This window comes from Heteronotia binoei, chromosome 5, assembly GCF_032191835.1.
Source record: "Heteronotia binoei isolate CCM8104 ecotype False Entrance Well chromosome 5, APGP_CSIRO_Hbin_v1, whole genome shotgun sequence".
Classification (NCBI taxonomy): domain Eukaryota; kingdom Metazoa; phylum Chordata; class Lepidosauria; order Squamata; family Gekkonidae; genus Heteronotia; species Heteronotia binoei.
The window spans coordinates 168,594,573-168,607,704 of NC_083227.1; the positions used below are offsets into that span (position 1 = coordinate 168,594,573).

Consider the following 13,132-nt stretch of genomic DNA (forward strand, 5'->3'; position numbering starts at 1 on the left):
GTGGTGGTGGAGGCAGTGTAGCCTGGGTCTGAGAAGTTAGAGAAATCATTGGCTATAGTGTCGAGTTCCCCTGTTCTTCCAAGCCTGTTTAGTGAACTTGGCACAATGGTTGCAAGGGTCCATTTGGTGTCCCTCCTCCAAGCACAATAAACACAAATTGTGGCCGTCAGAAGATTGTAATTTGGCCTTACAGCCAGAACACTTCTTGAAGAAAACCATTGCTTCCATACACTGTGTTTCCCAAGGAAGGAGGGAAGAAAGAAAACTCATGAACTAAGTAGGAACTCTTTTTTGTTTGTTTGTTTTAGGAGAAAATCAATGAAGAGAAGAAATGGAGACAGAAGTTGAAGGATTCCGAAGAGGAGAGGCGTCAAGGAAGCCCTGAAGAAAAGAAGCAATGAGGTGCAGATGATGCATTGGTCAAAAAGGAACTGAATGGGATGGTACTGTCTCCTCAGCTCCAGGCATGTGCAGTTTATGTCTGCTCCCCAAAGTGAGAAAAAAGCATTAGAGGCTAGCTCTGATATTCTCCAAGGTTGGGTTTGTGCACAGGCACTGAACCCAAGTGTGGGTCTGCACAGAGACCATGAAGAAGATTTGTTAGTTATTAGAAATGAACAAAATAAAAGCTTTTTTATCCAGCACTGAGAATGGGAGCTACCGGTCAATCAAATGTTCCAGTTAATCAAGATGGGTCCTAAGAACATAAGAGAAACCATGTTGGATCAGGTCAATGGACCATCCAGTCCAATACTCTGTGTCACACAGTGGCAAAAAACCCCCAAATGCCATCAAGAGGTCCACCAGTGGGGCTAGAAGCCCTTCCACTGTGCCCCTCTCAAGCACCAGAATACAGAGCATCACTGCCCCCAGAAAGAAAGTTCCAACGATAAGCTGTGGCTATTAACCAATGATAGACCTCTGCTCCATATGCTTATCCATTCCCCTCTTGAAGCTGTCTATGCTTGTAGCTGCCACTACTTCCTGTGGCAGTGAATTCCACATATTAACCACCCTTTGGGTGAAGAAGTACTTCCTTTTATCAGTTCTAACCCAACTGCTCAGCATTTCATTGAATGCCCACGAGTTCTCGTATTGTGAGAAAGGGAGAAAAGGACTTCTTTCTCTACCTTCTCTATCCCATGCATAATCTTGTAAACCTCTATCATGTCACCCCGCGGTCAATGTTTTAATCTATCTTCATAGGGAAAGTGTTCCAACCATTTAATCATTCTAGTTGCCCTTTTCTGGACGTTTTCCCCATGCTATAATATCTTTTTTGAGGTGCGGTGACCAGAATTGTACACAGTATTCCAATGAGACCACACCATCAATTTATACAGAAGCATTATGATACTGGCTGATTTGTTTTCAATTCCCTTCCTAATAATTCCCAGCATGGCGTTGGCCTTTTTTATAGCAAACGTACACTGTCTTGACATTTTCAGTGACTTATCTACCATGACTCCAAGATCTCTCTCTTGGTCAGTCTCTGCCAGTTCACACCCCATCAACTTGTATTTATAGCTAGAATTTTTGGCCCCAATGTACATTACTTTGCACCTGGCCACACTGAACCTCATCTGTCACGTTGACGCCCACTCACCCAGCCTAGACAGATCCCTTTGGACTGCCTCACAATCCTCTCTGGTTTTCACCACCCTGAACAATTTAGAGTCATCTGCAAACTTAGCCACTTCACTTCTTACTTCCAACTCCAAATCATTAATGAACAAGTTAAAGAGCATGGGACCCAGTACTGAGCCTTGCAGCACCCCACTGCTTACCATCTTCCACTGCAAAAATTGCCCATTTATACTCACTCTCTGCTTCCTATTAATTAGGCAGGTTTTGATCCACAAGAGGACTTGTCCTTTTACTCCATTACTCTCGAGCTTACTAAAGAGCATTTGATGAGGAACTTTATCAGAAGCTTTCTGGAAGTCAAGGTAATCAACATCTATTGTGTCCCCTTTGTCCATATGTTTGTTCACTCCCTCAAAGAACTCTAACAGGTTAGTGAGACAAGATCTTCTCTTACAGAACCCATGGTGAGTCTTCCTCAATAACTTGTGTTCTTCAATGTGCCTATTCATTCTCTCTTTGATAATGGTTTCTACCAACTTTCCTGGTATTGAAGTCAGACTGACTGGCCTGTAATTTCCTGGATCTCCTCTGGAACCCTTTTAAAAGTGGTGTGTGTGTGTGTGGTATTTGCTACCTTCCAGTCCTTAGGAATGGAGTCAGATTTCAATGAAAGATTAAATATTTTTGGCAGGAGATCCACAAGTTCACCTTTGAGTTCTTTCAAAACTCTTGGATGTATGCCATCCGGACCTGGTGACTTATTAGTTTTTAATTTGTCTATCAGTTGTAGGGCCTCCTCTCTTGTCACCTCAATCTGACTCAGGTCCTTCAACACCGCTTCCAAAATTAGCGGTTCTGGAGCACTTCTCATCTTCCACAGTGAAGACGGAGGCAAAAAATGCATTCAGCTTCTCAGCCATTTCCCTATCCTTCTTCAGTAATCCTTTTACCCCTTGGTCATCCAAGGGCCCCACTGCCTCCCTGGCTGGTTTCCTGCTTCTAATGTTTCCTCTTCTTTTCTGGACTACTCCTTTAAGCTCCAGAAGTCAGGGCAGGGTGGGGGTATGAGCCATATTTGGAATTCATTTTGGATTGGATTGGCTACTGCGTAGCTGGTCCCACTATGCTTGTGGCATCCTGAAGGGTTTCAGGTTCACAGCAGCCCACACCACATGGCCAGCAAAAAGACACAGTATTTTTTGTCCTTGGTGGGAACTTTGTCACCAACTGAGGGCATCAGCCAAGCAGCAGGCCTTCTTCCCTGTGACTTGATACGTTCAGGGATGGACATTCTGTCTATTGACATATTGCATGTTGAATTGCTATAACAGATGCCCATTAACGAAGTTGTCCAGATAAAGTGCCAGGTAACACAGTTTTTACTGTAATTACAGAATTAGAAAAGTATGTTCTGGGGAAAAGTGGTCTATTTTTAATGGAAACTTTGTAGAGACTGGAGAGGAAGAATATAAGTTCTGGTCCAATTGGTTAAAACAAGCAAAATTTCAATCATCATCTTGAGTCATATTAGAAAACTTTCTCTTATATTTTACTTATAAAACACAAGCAAGAAGAGATCATTGGATATTTTGGATCCATTTTTGTAGGTGAAATATTATGGAGTGTTTGGAAATTTTCATTTGAATTTGCCTTCTGCTGAGAGTTTATCAAAGTATGTATATCTTGCCTTTCCTTGTGCGTAGGTCAAAACTGTGCACATGGTGAACAAAAAAGTTAATCCAGTAATGCATAGCATGCTTCGTCCACTTTATAACTCTCTCCCCACCAGCATTCTTTGGAATCTGAAATAACCTAATATGGGGAAAGCAGACTGGACTTTGGTGTGAACAGGAAAGCAGCTGGTTATCTGTCCTTGGAAAAAGGAAAGGAAAGGTCCCCTGTGCAAGCACCAGTCATTTCCAACTCTGGGGTGACGTTGCTTTCACAGCGTTTTCAAGGCAGACTTTTTTCAGGGTGGTTTGCCATTGCCTTCCCCAGTCTTTTACACTTTTCCCCCAGCAAGCTGGGGACTCATTTGACCGACCTCGGAAGGATGGAAGGCTGAGTCAACCTTGGGCCGGCTACCTGAACCCAGCTTCCACCGGAATTGAACTCAGGTCGTGAGCAGAGAGTTTAGACCACAGTACTGCTGCTTTACCACTCTGCGCCACGGGTCCTTGAACCTTACACAAATAAAATTACGAGAGGGTAAGGACAGGCTGCAGTAGCAAGGGAAAAGCACTCTGCACATAATTTTGATCATTTTCTTTTATTACTACAATGCCAATGGATACCTTGGTCTCATCAAACTCTCATGTGAATGAATCACAGCTGTCTTTTCGCCACTAACTTGCTCCCTTTTCCTATCTTGCTTTTGCCATTCCTCAGGGACAAGTAGCAGTGTACCTGTTCTAATCAAGCATCTTGCATATGTGCATCTGATTCTGAAAGAAAACCCAAGTGTGCGAGGAGGAGGCAGCCCAGATAGAATCTTTGCTCAGGGACCTGTGAAGGCTCTTGGCAGCCCTGTGAACACTGCAAGATATGCTTCAGAATCCCATATCATTCATACCCTTTATTGCAACTGCATTCCTGGGAAGCATTGCCTCACATACACTTTCCCCCAACACAGAAGCAACCTTTATGTAGGAGAATATTGTTTATATGGTTCAAGAAGCCAATGCTTGCTGGGTGGGTGTAGTAGTGCTAAACTCTAACAGGCATATTTGGTATTACGTTTCTAGGAAGATAACAGTATTAACCTTCGCTTTGGAAGAAAGCCTGCGGGCAACTTGAACAATATAGTAAATTATACAAATGGAGTGATGATGTAAGACAATACAATATAACAGGGGTGGCCAACGGTAGCTCTCCAGATGTTTTTTGCCTACAACTCCCATCAGCCCCAGCCAGCATGGCCAATGGCTGGGGCTGATGAGAGTTGTAGGCAAAAAACATCTAGAGAACTACCATTGGCCACCCCTGCAATATAATTAACCCGACACTAGGCTCCTCAAGAAGTAATCACTTGCACACGTGGTATAGTTCTGCCCACTAAGTCTCAGAAGGAGACCCTGGGTTCTTTATTCTCTCTCTCGCTCTCGGCTTGACTTCGCGAACGAAGATTTAGGAAGGGTGCGGTAGTCCACGTCTGCTGCAGGCTCGCTGGTGGCTGACAAGACCAATGCGGGACAGGCAGATCCGGCCACAGTGGCTGCAGGGAAAAGTCTGATTTGGGTTGATGCTGTAGCAGTGCGATTCTTCCTCAATCTCCTTTTGTCCTCAAGACCAGCTATGCGTGCGTTCTCAAAGGAAGAGACAGCATGGTGGATGGTGTGCCTCCATGCTTTGCGATCTGAAGCAAGGTCAGACCACTGGTGATGGTTGATGTGACAGGTGCCAAGGGATTTCTTCAAGGAGTCCTTGTACCTCTTCTTTGGTGCCCCTCTATTTCGATGGCCGGTGGAAAGTTCGCCATACAGAGCAATCTTGGGAAGGCGGTGGTTTTCCATCCTTGCCTTTGCCAGTCTGTTGTCAATCTCCTTGTCGATCTTGGCATCTGAGGAGATGATGCACCCCAGGTAGCTGGACTGCTGGACTGTCTTCAGAACTGATTCACCCACAGTGATGCAGGGAACTTCTAGGCCGAATAGCTTGGCAGCCTCTGCAAAGCAGGACGTCATATGCTGCAGAGCTGATACCGAGTGGGAGACGAGTGCAGCATCATCAGCAAATAGTAGCTCTCGGATGAGTTTTTCCATTGTCTTGGAGTGGGCCTTTAGTCGCCTCAGGTTGAACAGGCTGCCATCAGTGCGATAGCGGATGTAGACACTATCGTCATCATCTAGATCTTTATTACTCTGTTTCACAATTTCTTCAGTGGTGTAAGCTTCAATCAACTAATATCTGGACGTGATGTAATTTTTGAATTAATATTCCAATCTCTTTATTCCATTTCAATTTTTTTATTTCATGAACAATCTGTTTACTATAACATCACTCTCTTTGTGGAATCAAGCCTTCAATCAATTTGTGTTTTGAAGGCTTGATTCCATATAGAGAGTGATGTTATAGTAAACAGATTGTTCATGAAATAAAGAAATTGAAACGGAATAAAGAGATTGGAATATTAATTCAAAAATTACAACATCGTGTCCAGATATTATTTGATTGAAGCTTACACCACTGAAGAAATTGTAAAGAATCCAGGGTCTCCGTCTGGGACTGAATGGGCAGAACTATACTACGTGTGCAAGTGATTATTTCTTGAGGAGCCTAGTGTGGGTTAATTATATTATATTGTATTGGAACTTGAACAAGCCTGTCTCCTCCTGCTCATGCTTACCTTCCGCTGGTAGATGGCAATCCAATCGGTGGTAGAAAACCACTTGTGGTTCTTGATGTCATTGACTCCATTTTTCAGGTTGCCATAGCGTTTGGTGAGGTCCACCTGGAGCAAGTTACGCAACAGGTCCTTCAGGTCTGAGCTGAAGTGAGATGGGAAGCGAACCTGAGGGGAAAGTGGCAGAAGTCAAGACACAATCTTTCCGCTTTCCAAAAGAAAACTGACTGTCACAAGAGGAAAGAAAGGGACATTCCAGGTTGGTTGTCAAGTGCATTTTACCAATTCCTTAGAATTACAGTTTTATTTTTACAAGGGTTTCTAATTCTCCCAGATGCAGAAATAGGTTACAGTGGCATTTACAAAATATTCCAAGAAAGAAAAAGATAAGCAGACACTTCAGTGACCACAAGACGCACCTTCCTCTTTTCCAAAGCTTGGCCTATCTCTCCAGTGTGTCAACTTACAACTTATCACTATGTCCTATACATTCCATTTCCCACTACTTCACCTCCATTATCTTGCTCTGTTTTAATTCAGACAAAGCCCCTAACGTAGTATAGGAGGTTCTGCTAGCAAGTGTTAATATGCTAATACCTGTTCTCTTATGCTGAACACCCTCTATCACAAATAAAGTGATTTATCAGATCAAATAATGTAGCATTTGTATGATGCACGTGACTGCTGTAAATGATTCTACACCTGGTGAACTTTGGAAGTTGGCTTTTCCATTACCTGAATTTGACTGCTATGCAATGAATCAAGCTGTAAAACAAAGGCCTGGGTGAATCACATAAATTTCCTCCAGTTTTCAAAGTGTTAGTAGCAGATGTGAGGAAGGGCAATTTGGACCAGGACTATGGTGGGTGGAGGAAAGTTTAATCCCTTCTCACAAACGGTTTTTTCAATGAGGGGGAAAAATCATGCAAACTTCCATTTATTCCATAGCTTTCCATAGTATTTATTCCATATAACAGCCTTTCCTTGTGGGGCAACTGGCCCCAGGGAGGGAGAGAAAAGAGATGATTTGTGAGAGGGGGATTAATCCATCTTTCCCTACATCCCATGACCCAGAACCAAGTCAAGGCCCCCTGCAGCTGCTACTAACAGTTTTAAAAACTGTGGAGGATCCATTCACAGCTCTTCTGTAATGATATCTGGTCTGGCACAAAGCTTGCATTTAAGGAAGAGTATGGCTGGTTTAGCACAACAGCAGCTGGAAGGAAAGAATTCACACAGTAAAAAAAAGTATAAGCACTGTGCAGGCAGTTTCCCTTTCAGTAGTTCTCCCCTTGCCCACAATTACTCTATTTTTTTAAGCTTGGGAGAATTTTAAAAGCCGAGAAAAGCTGCATCTAATTCCATCTCTATCAGTTTTGGAAGCTAAGATTGGTCACCTCTGGTTAGTATTTGGATGGGAGATCGCCAAAGAAGTCCAGAGTTGCTGTTCAGAGGCAGGCAATGGTGAGTCGCCTCTGAACATCTCTTGCCTTCAAAACCCTGTGGGGTTGCCATAAATTGGCTGGGACTTGTCAGCAAGAAGTTTTGGAGAATAGACTAAAAATAATTCTGGTACCTTCCACACTTGCTTCTAGTTAGCTTTCAATTCTAGCAAACTCAAGATTACTAGTGATTGAAAGATTATTCGATCAGGACTCCTGAAACCAAAAATAACCAGAGTTCCATTTCTAAGAAATACTGAGTTAGTAGTCTTACGATTCACTTAAATTTAGCTCTACACAAAATCATGAACAAAAGATAGAAACTGTAGATTTCCATGGATGGAAATACCTATGTTTACATGATGAACTGCCAATTCAATTAGACACATGCCTTTTTAAAAAAAAAACAACTGTGATTCTTGAAGACTTAGGAGCCGTGTTCTTACAAATTGTACAGTGGCTTACAAACCTTAGGTTGTAAGCCACTGTACAGCTTTTTGCAGGCAGAAGCACCTGCACAGTCAGTTCTCTGCAATGAACCCTGACAGAAGAGCTACTTACACCCAGATCCAGTTTCTGTTTAAGCAGGGCATCTAATCTTAACTTACAAAGGGAAAAGTTTCAGGATACATCAACGCACCAAGGTATTTCCATGTGCAAGATTCCTCTAGGGAAGTGATGATGGTCACGAACCATTTTCTGTCACCTGAGGGGATTGTGCCATGTTTGTTTTCCTTCCTGAGGACAAGACAGACTACACTTGTCAGAAGAGTAAGTTGACAGGACTTTGAGAGAAGGTTCAGAGCCTGGAGAACAGGATTACTACTCTCCATTAAATCAAGGAAAGGGAGGAGTTCATTAACAAAAGCCTTGATGTTCTGCACAGGGAAGGAGAGACCAGTCAACGTGACAACAGTGTGGTTGACTGCCTTAACGAGACTCCTCAGAGTGCTGCAGCCCGACCTCAAAGGCACTGAGCAAGATGGCACTCGGTGCCATTAGGTGCCATCTATTCCAGGCCCTTGTAGGGGAGAAAGACATGGAAACTGTAATGTACTCAGAGACGAGACGTGTTGAAGGCAACATGCTTTAATGGATGGTACATCACAACAGAACAGGCAACGCGGGCCGGGACCCGCTTTATATACACACAGCCCAGAACGGCCCCCCAACTGGCCCAGGCCAATCCTGGCCAGTCAAACTTCCCGCCACAGTTCTTGATTGGCGGAGTCCTTTCGCGCGCTTTGCCGCGTGACCAGGGGATTCCCCCGGTCGCCTCTGCTGCATGGCCACGCAGTGCTTTACTAAAGCACAATACACTACACTTCTCCCCCCCTAGTTCAAGTCACATAATCCTGCAAGTAGGCGGGGGCCTGGCGTTCCCGGGTTGATCGCCTTGGGGTCGCTTGGGGCGGCCCCCACTGAGGGGCTCTCCTCTTCTGGTGGCTGGCGGGCCACCTCTGGTGGCAGTTCTGGGTCGGCCGATCTCGGGGAATCGTATGTTGGCAGGGTCGGTGCCGGCGGGGCCGCTTCAGGTGGTTCCGTTGTTGGCTCGCTCCCGCTCGCTGCTTCCCCAGTCCCTGTTGGCTCCTCCTGCACGGTGCGGTGGCACAGCTGGTCGATGTGTCTCCGGAGGATCTGGCCCCCCTCCGTCGACACCTCGTACGATCGGGACCCCGTCACCCGCAGTACCCGCCCTGCTACCCACTCTGGTCCGCTTGCGAAGTTCTTCGCAAAGACCGGGTCGCCCGGGAAGAACCCCCGCGCCACTTCCCTGACTTCGGGGGAATTGCGGACGTCGGTAGCCCGGTCTGGGTGCAGCCTGTCCAGCCTGGTTATCAGTTTCCTCTCCATGAGTAGTTCCGCGGGGCTCGACCCTGTTGTGGGGTTGGGGGTAATCCTGTTGTGGAACAGGAAGGCTGCCAGGCGGTGGTCCCAGTCCCCCCGCACTATGCGACCCAGGGCCTCTTTGGTGGTCCGCACCATGCGTTCTGCCTGGCCGTTGGTGGCCGGATGGAAGGGGGCAGATCCAATGTGCTGGATGAGGTACCGACTGGTAAACTCCCAGAATTCCCGGGAGGTGAATGCCGTCCCGTTATCCGTGACCAGGGTGTCAGGGATCCCGTGCGTACAAAAGACCCTCCGCAAAGCCCTGACGGCCGCTGCAGTGGAGGTGGATGCAACCGGGATCACCTCCAACCATTTAGTGTAGGCATTGACCAGGACGAAGAATATTTGGCCCTGGTATGGCCCAGCAAAATCTTAATGTAGGCGGGACCATGGCCGCCGGTTGGACTCCCAGCGGTGGATGGGGGCGCTTGGCGGATCAGGCCAGGATTCTTGGCAGGGGTGGCACCTTCTCACCCACCCCTCAATCTCCTCATCCATGCCTGGCCACCATACGTAACTGCGGGCCAGGGCTTTCATTCTCACAATCCCGGGGTGGGTTTCGTGTAGAGCGTCTAAAACCTGCTTGCGCATGGGGGGGGGGGGGGAACCACCACCCTGCTGCCCCAGAGTAAGCAACCCTTGTGAGAGGATAGTTCGTCCCTGCGTGACGCGAATGGCCTGAACTCACTGTCCACCTTGCCTGTAGGCCACCCCCTCCCCACCCAGTCCAGAACCCGTGCGAGGATGCAGTCCCTGCCTGTAGCCCGAGCCACCTCAGCAGCGTGGAGTGGCTGCTCGGGCAGAGACTCTATGAGCATCACCTGGTGGGCCGGGGCGGGATCTGGGTCCGTTGAGGGGAGTGGCAGGTGGCTGAGGGCGTCTGTGTGTCCCATGGCTTTGCCTGGGTGGTGCACCAAGGTGTAGGAGTAGGAGTTGAGGAATTGGTTCCACCTCAAGACTCGCTGGGACAAGATTTGTGGGGTCTGCCTGTCGGGGGCGAGGAGGCCCAGGAGCGGCTTATGGTCCATGGCAATGGTGAAGCGCCTACCATATAGGTAGTAATTGAACTTGTGCACCCCCGCCACGATTGCCAGAGCCTCCTTGTCGATCTGAGCGTAGTTGCGCTCCGTGGGGGTTAAGGTTCTTGAATAGTACGCTACCGGGACCTCCCTCCCGTCCGGGAGTTGGTGCCCCAGAACTGCGCCCACTCCGTACGGGGAAGCGTCGCACGCCAGGATCAGCGGCAGGGCTTCGTCGTAATGGTGGAGCACAGCGCTGGAGACAAGGAGGTCCTTGACTGCCTGAAACACTGCGGCTTGGCGCTTCCCCCAAACCCACGGGGCTTGTTTATCAAGCAGCTGGTGGAGTGGTTCCGCTATGGCCGCCTTGTGGGGCAGGAACGAATGGTAAAAGTTCAACAACCCCAAGAAACTTTGGAGCTCCGCCTTGCATGTGGGGGCTGGGGCTTGGACGATAGCCCTGGTTTTGTCCTCCGTCGGGTGGATCCCCGATGCGTCCACGGCGAACCCCAGGAACTCCACCCGCGGTACTCCTAGCAAGCATTTTTTCCTTTTTGACCTTTAGCCCCGCCGCTTGGAAGCGGCGGAGGACCTCCCTCAGGCGGCTGCTGAATTCCACTGCGTCTGGAGTGGCGATTAGAACGTCATCGAAAAATGGCTGCACTCCGGGGATCCCTTTAAGAAGAGAGTCCATTATACTCTGAAAGATCCCCGGAGCTACACTAACCCCAAATTGTAGCCTCTGAACCCTAAAAGCCCCCCGGTGGGTGACAATGGTCTGTGTCTTGGCGGTTTTGGCGTCGACCGGTAGCTGCTGGTACGCTTGTGCCAAATCCAGCTTCCCAAAAATTTTAGACCCTGCTAGGGCTGCCAGTACATGGCTGACCACCGGGACGGGGTACGGGTTGTCCTGGAGCGCTTTGTTGATAGTGCACTTGTAGTCAGCGCAAATTCTCACCTCCCCATTAGGCTTCACAGGTGTGACTATGGGGGTTTCCCAGGCCGCATAGGACACTGGTTCTAAAACTCCCTGGGCTGTGAGGCGGTCCAGCTCTGCCTCAATCTTTGGTTTTAAGGCGAACGGGACCCGCCTCGCTTTAAGCCGGATCGGTCGGACCAGGGGATCGAGCGGCAGGGTGATGGGCAGCCCTTTGTAACTCCCCAGGGACCCATCGAAAATGGCTGGGAACTCCTGGCAGACGTCCTCAAAGCTACCCGCCTGTACTTGCTCTGCCGCCACTAACTGGATCCCCAGTGGTTGGAACCAGGCCAGCCCCAGTAAGGTGGTGAGCTGGCGCTTGACCACCAGAATGTCCAGAGGTCCCCTGAATTTCCCTCTCTCTACCCGTACCTGGGCCCAGCCCACGATGTGTACCAGGTGTTTTTGGAAGTCCCTCAGAACAAAGTCAGCCAGCCTCAGTTGGAGGCAGCGGCGGGGGCACAGTTTCTTTAGGGTTTCCTCCGAAATTATGGAGATGGAGGAACCTGAGTCCACTTCCATGAGGCATGGGGCGCCCTCGATGAGGACCGTCATTTAAATTTTGTCGGGGGTGGAGAGGGGCAAGTTCAATACCTGCAGGCTGGTTGACGCTGTCATGTGGGCCTCGGTGGAGTCGTGATGTGCTGTCGGTCGCCGACGGCTGTTCTTGGCCCAGCAAGCCCGAGCGATTTGGCCCATCTTCCCACAGCTTCGGCAGTCCATGTTGTGGTATGGACAGTCCCTCCTCTCGTGGGAGTCGCCGCAGCTGGCGCACTTGATGGTGGATGGTCTCTTCGTCGCTTGTTGCCTCGAGGGGGCTCTTGGGTCTGCTCCTTGTGGCCACCAGATCTGGAAAGCCTCTTCGTCCTCCCGGTCGCCCGGCGCCATCTCTTCCTGGTGGACTACCTCTCCACGTGGGTGGCTGTATGCTTTTGTGGCCCTCTCGAAGGCCGTCGCCTCGTTGAAGGCTTGTTGGAGGGTGAGCTCTTCCTTGGCGAAGAGCTTCTCTTGCAGCCTTTCGTCTCGGAGGCCCCAGACAAATCGGTCTCTCAAGGCCTCCTCCCGCTTATCGAAGCTGCAGTTCCCTGCGATCTGCCGGAGAGCGGCCAGGTAGACTGCCGCCATTTCCCCGGGCTTCTGATCCCTCTTATGGAAGAGGAATCGGCGGGCTACGATGGACGGTTGGGGCGAGAAATGCCCTGTGAGGAGTCGGACGACCTCCGCGTATGTCCTCTCGGTGAGCTTCGCGGGGGCAGAGAGACCGTGCGCGATCTCGAAGGTCGCCTCTCCACAGACGCTCAACAGGACATCCCTCATGCGGTTGTCGTCCGTGATCATGTTGGCCCGCAAGTAGCACTCGACCCGTTCAGTGTAGGTCTCCCATCGTTCGGGGTGGTCAGGATTGAACTCAGCAAGATGGCCCGTCGTTACACTAGAGTTCGCCATGGTGGCGGCGGGCGTCTCAGTTTCTTGCGGTCCTGCACCTTCCTCGTCTCCAGCCAGGTCAGGTTCCACTCGGGGAAACCTTCCTAGCTAGATCCCACCTTCGTCGCCAATGTAATGTACTCAGAGACGAGACATGTTGAAGGCAACATGCTTTAATGGATGGTACATCACAACAGAACAGGCAACGCGGGCCGGGACCCGCTTTATATACACACAGCCCAGAACGGCCCCCCAACAGGCCCAGGCCAATCCTGGCCAGTCAAACTTCCCGCCACAGATCTTGATTGGCGGAGTCCCCCTCGTCGCCTCTGCTGCATGGCCGCGCGGTGCTTTACTAAAGCACAATACACTACAGAAATGCTGCCAGAGAAAGTATCACAAACACAGGGAAAACAGAAGAGGAAAGGGAGATACAAAGAAATGGTGT

General features: G+C 49.1%; 1 protein-coding gene across 4 annotated transcripts in view; it reads right to left on the reverse strand.

The window, feature by feature from the left end:
• Positions 1-13,132, reverse strand: part of PRKACA (protein kinase cAMP-activated catalytic subunit alpha) — a 135,594-nt gene that overhangs the window by 14,002 nt on the left and 108,460 nt on the right. For all 4 annotated transcript variants that reach the window (XM_060240691.1, XM_060240693.1, XM_060240690.1 and 1 more), the window contains exon 9: positions 5,933-6,097. In XM_060240691.1, the coding sequence (XP_060096674.1) occupies positions 5,933-6,097 (165 nt within the window). The remainder of the gene's footprint in view (positions 1-5,932; positions 6,098-13,132) is intronic.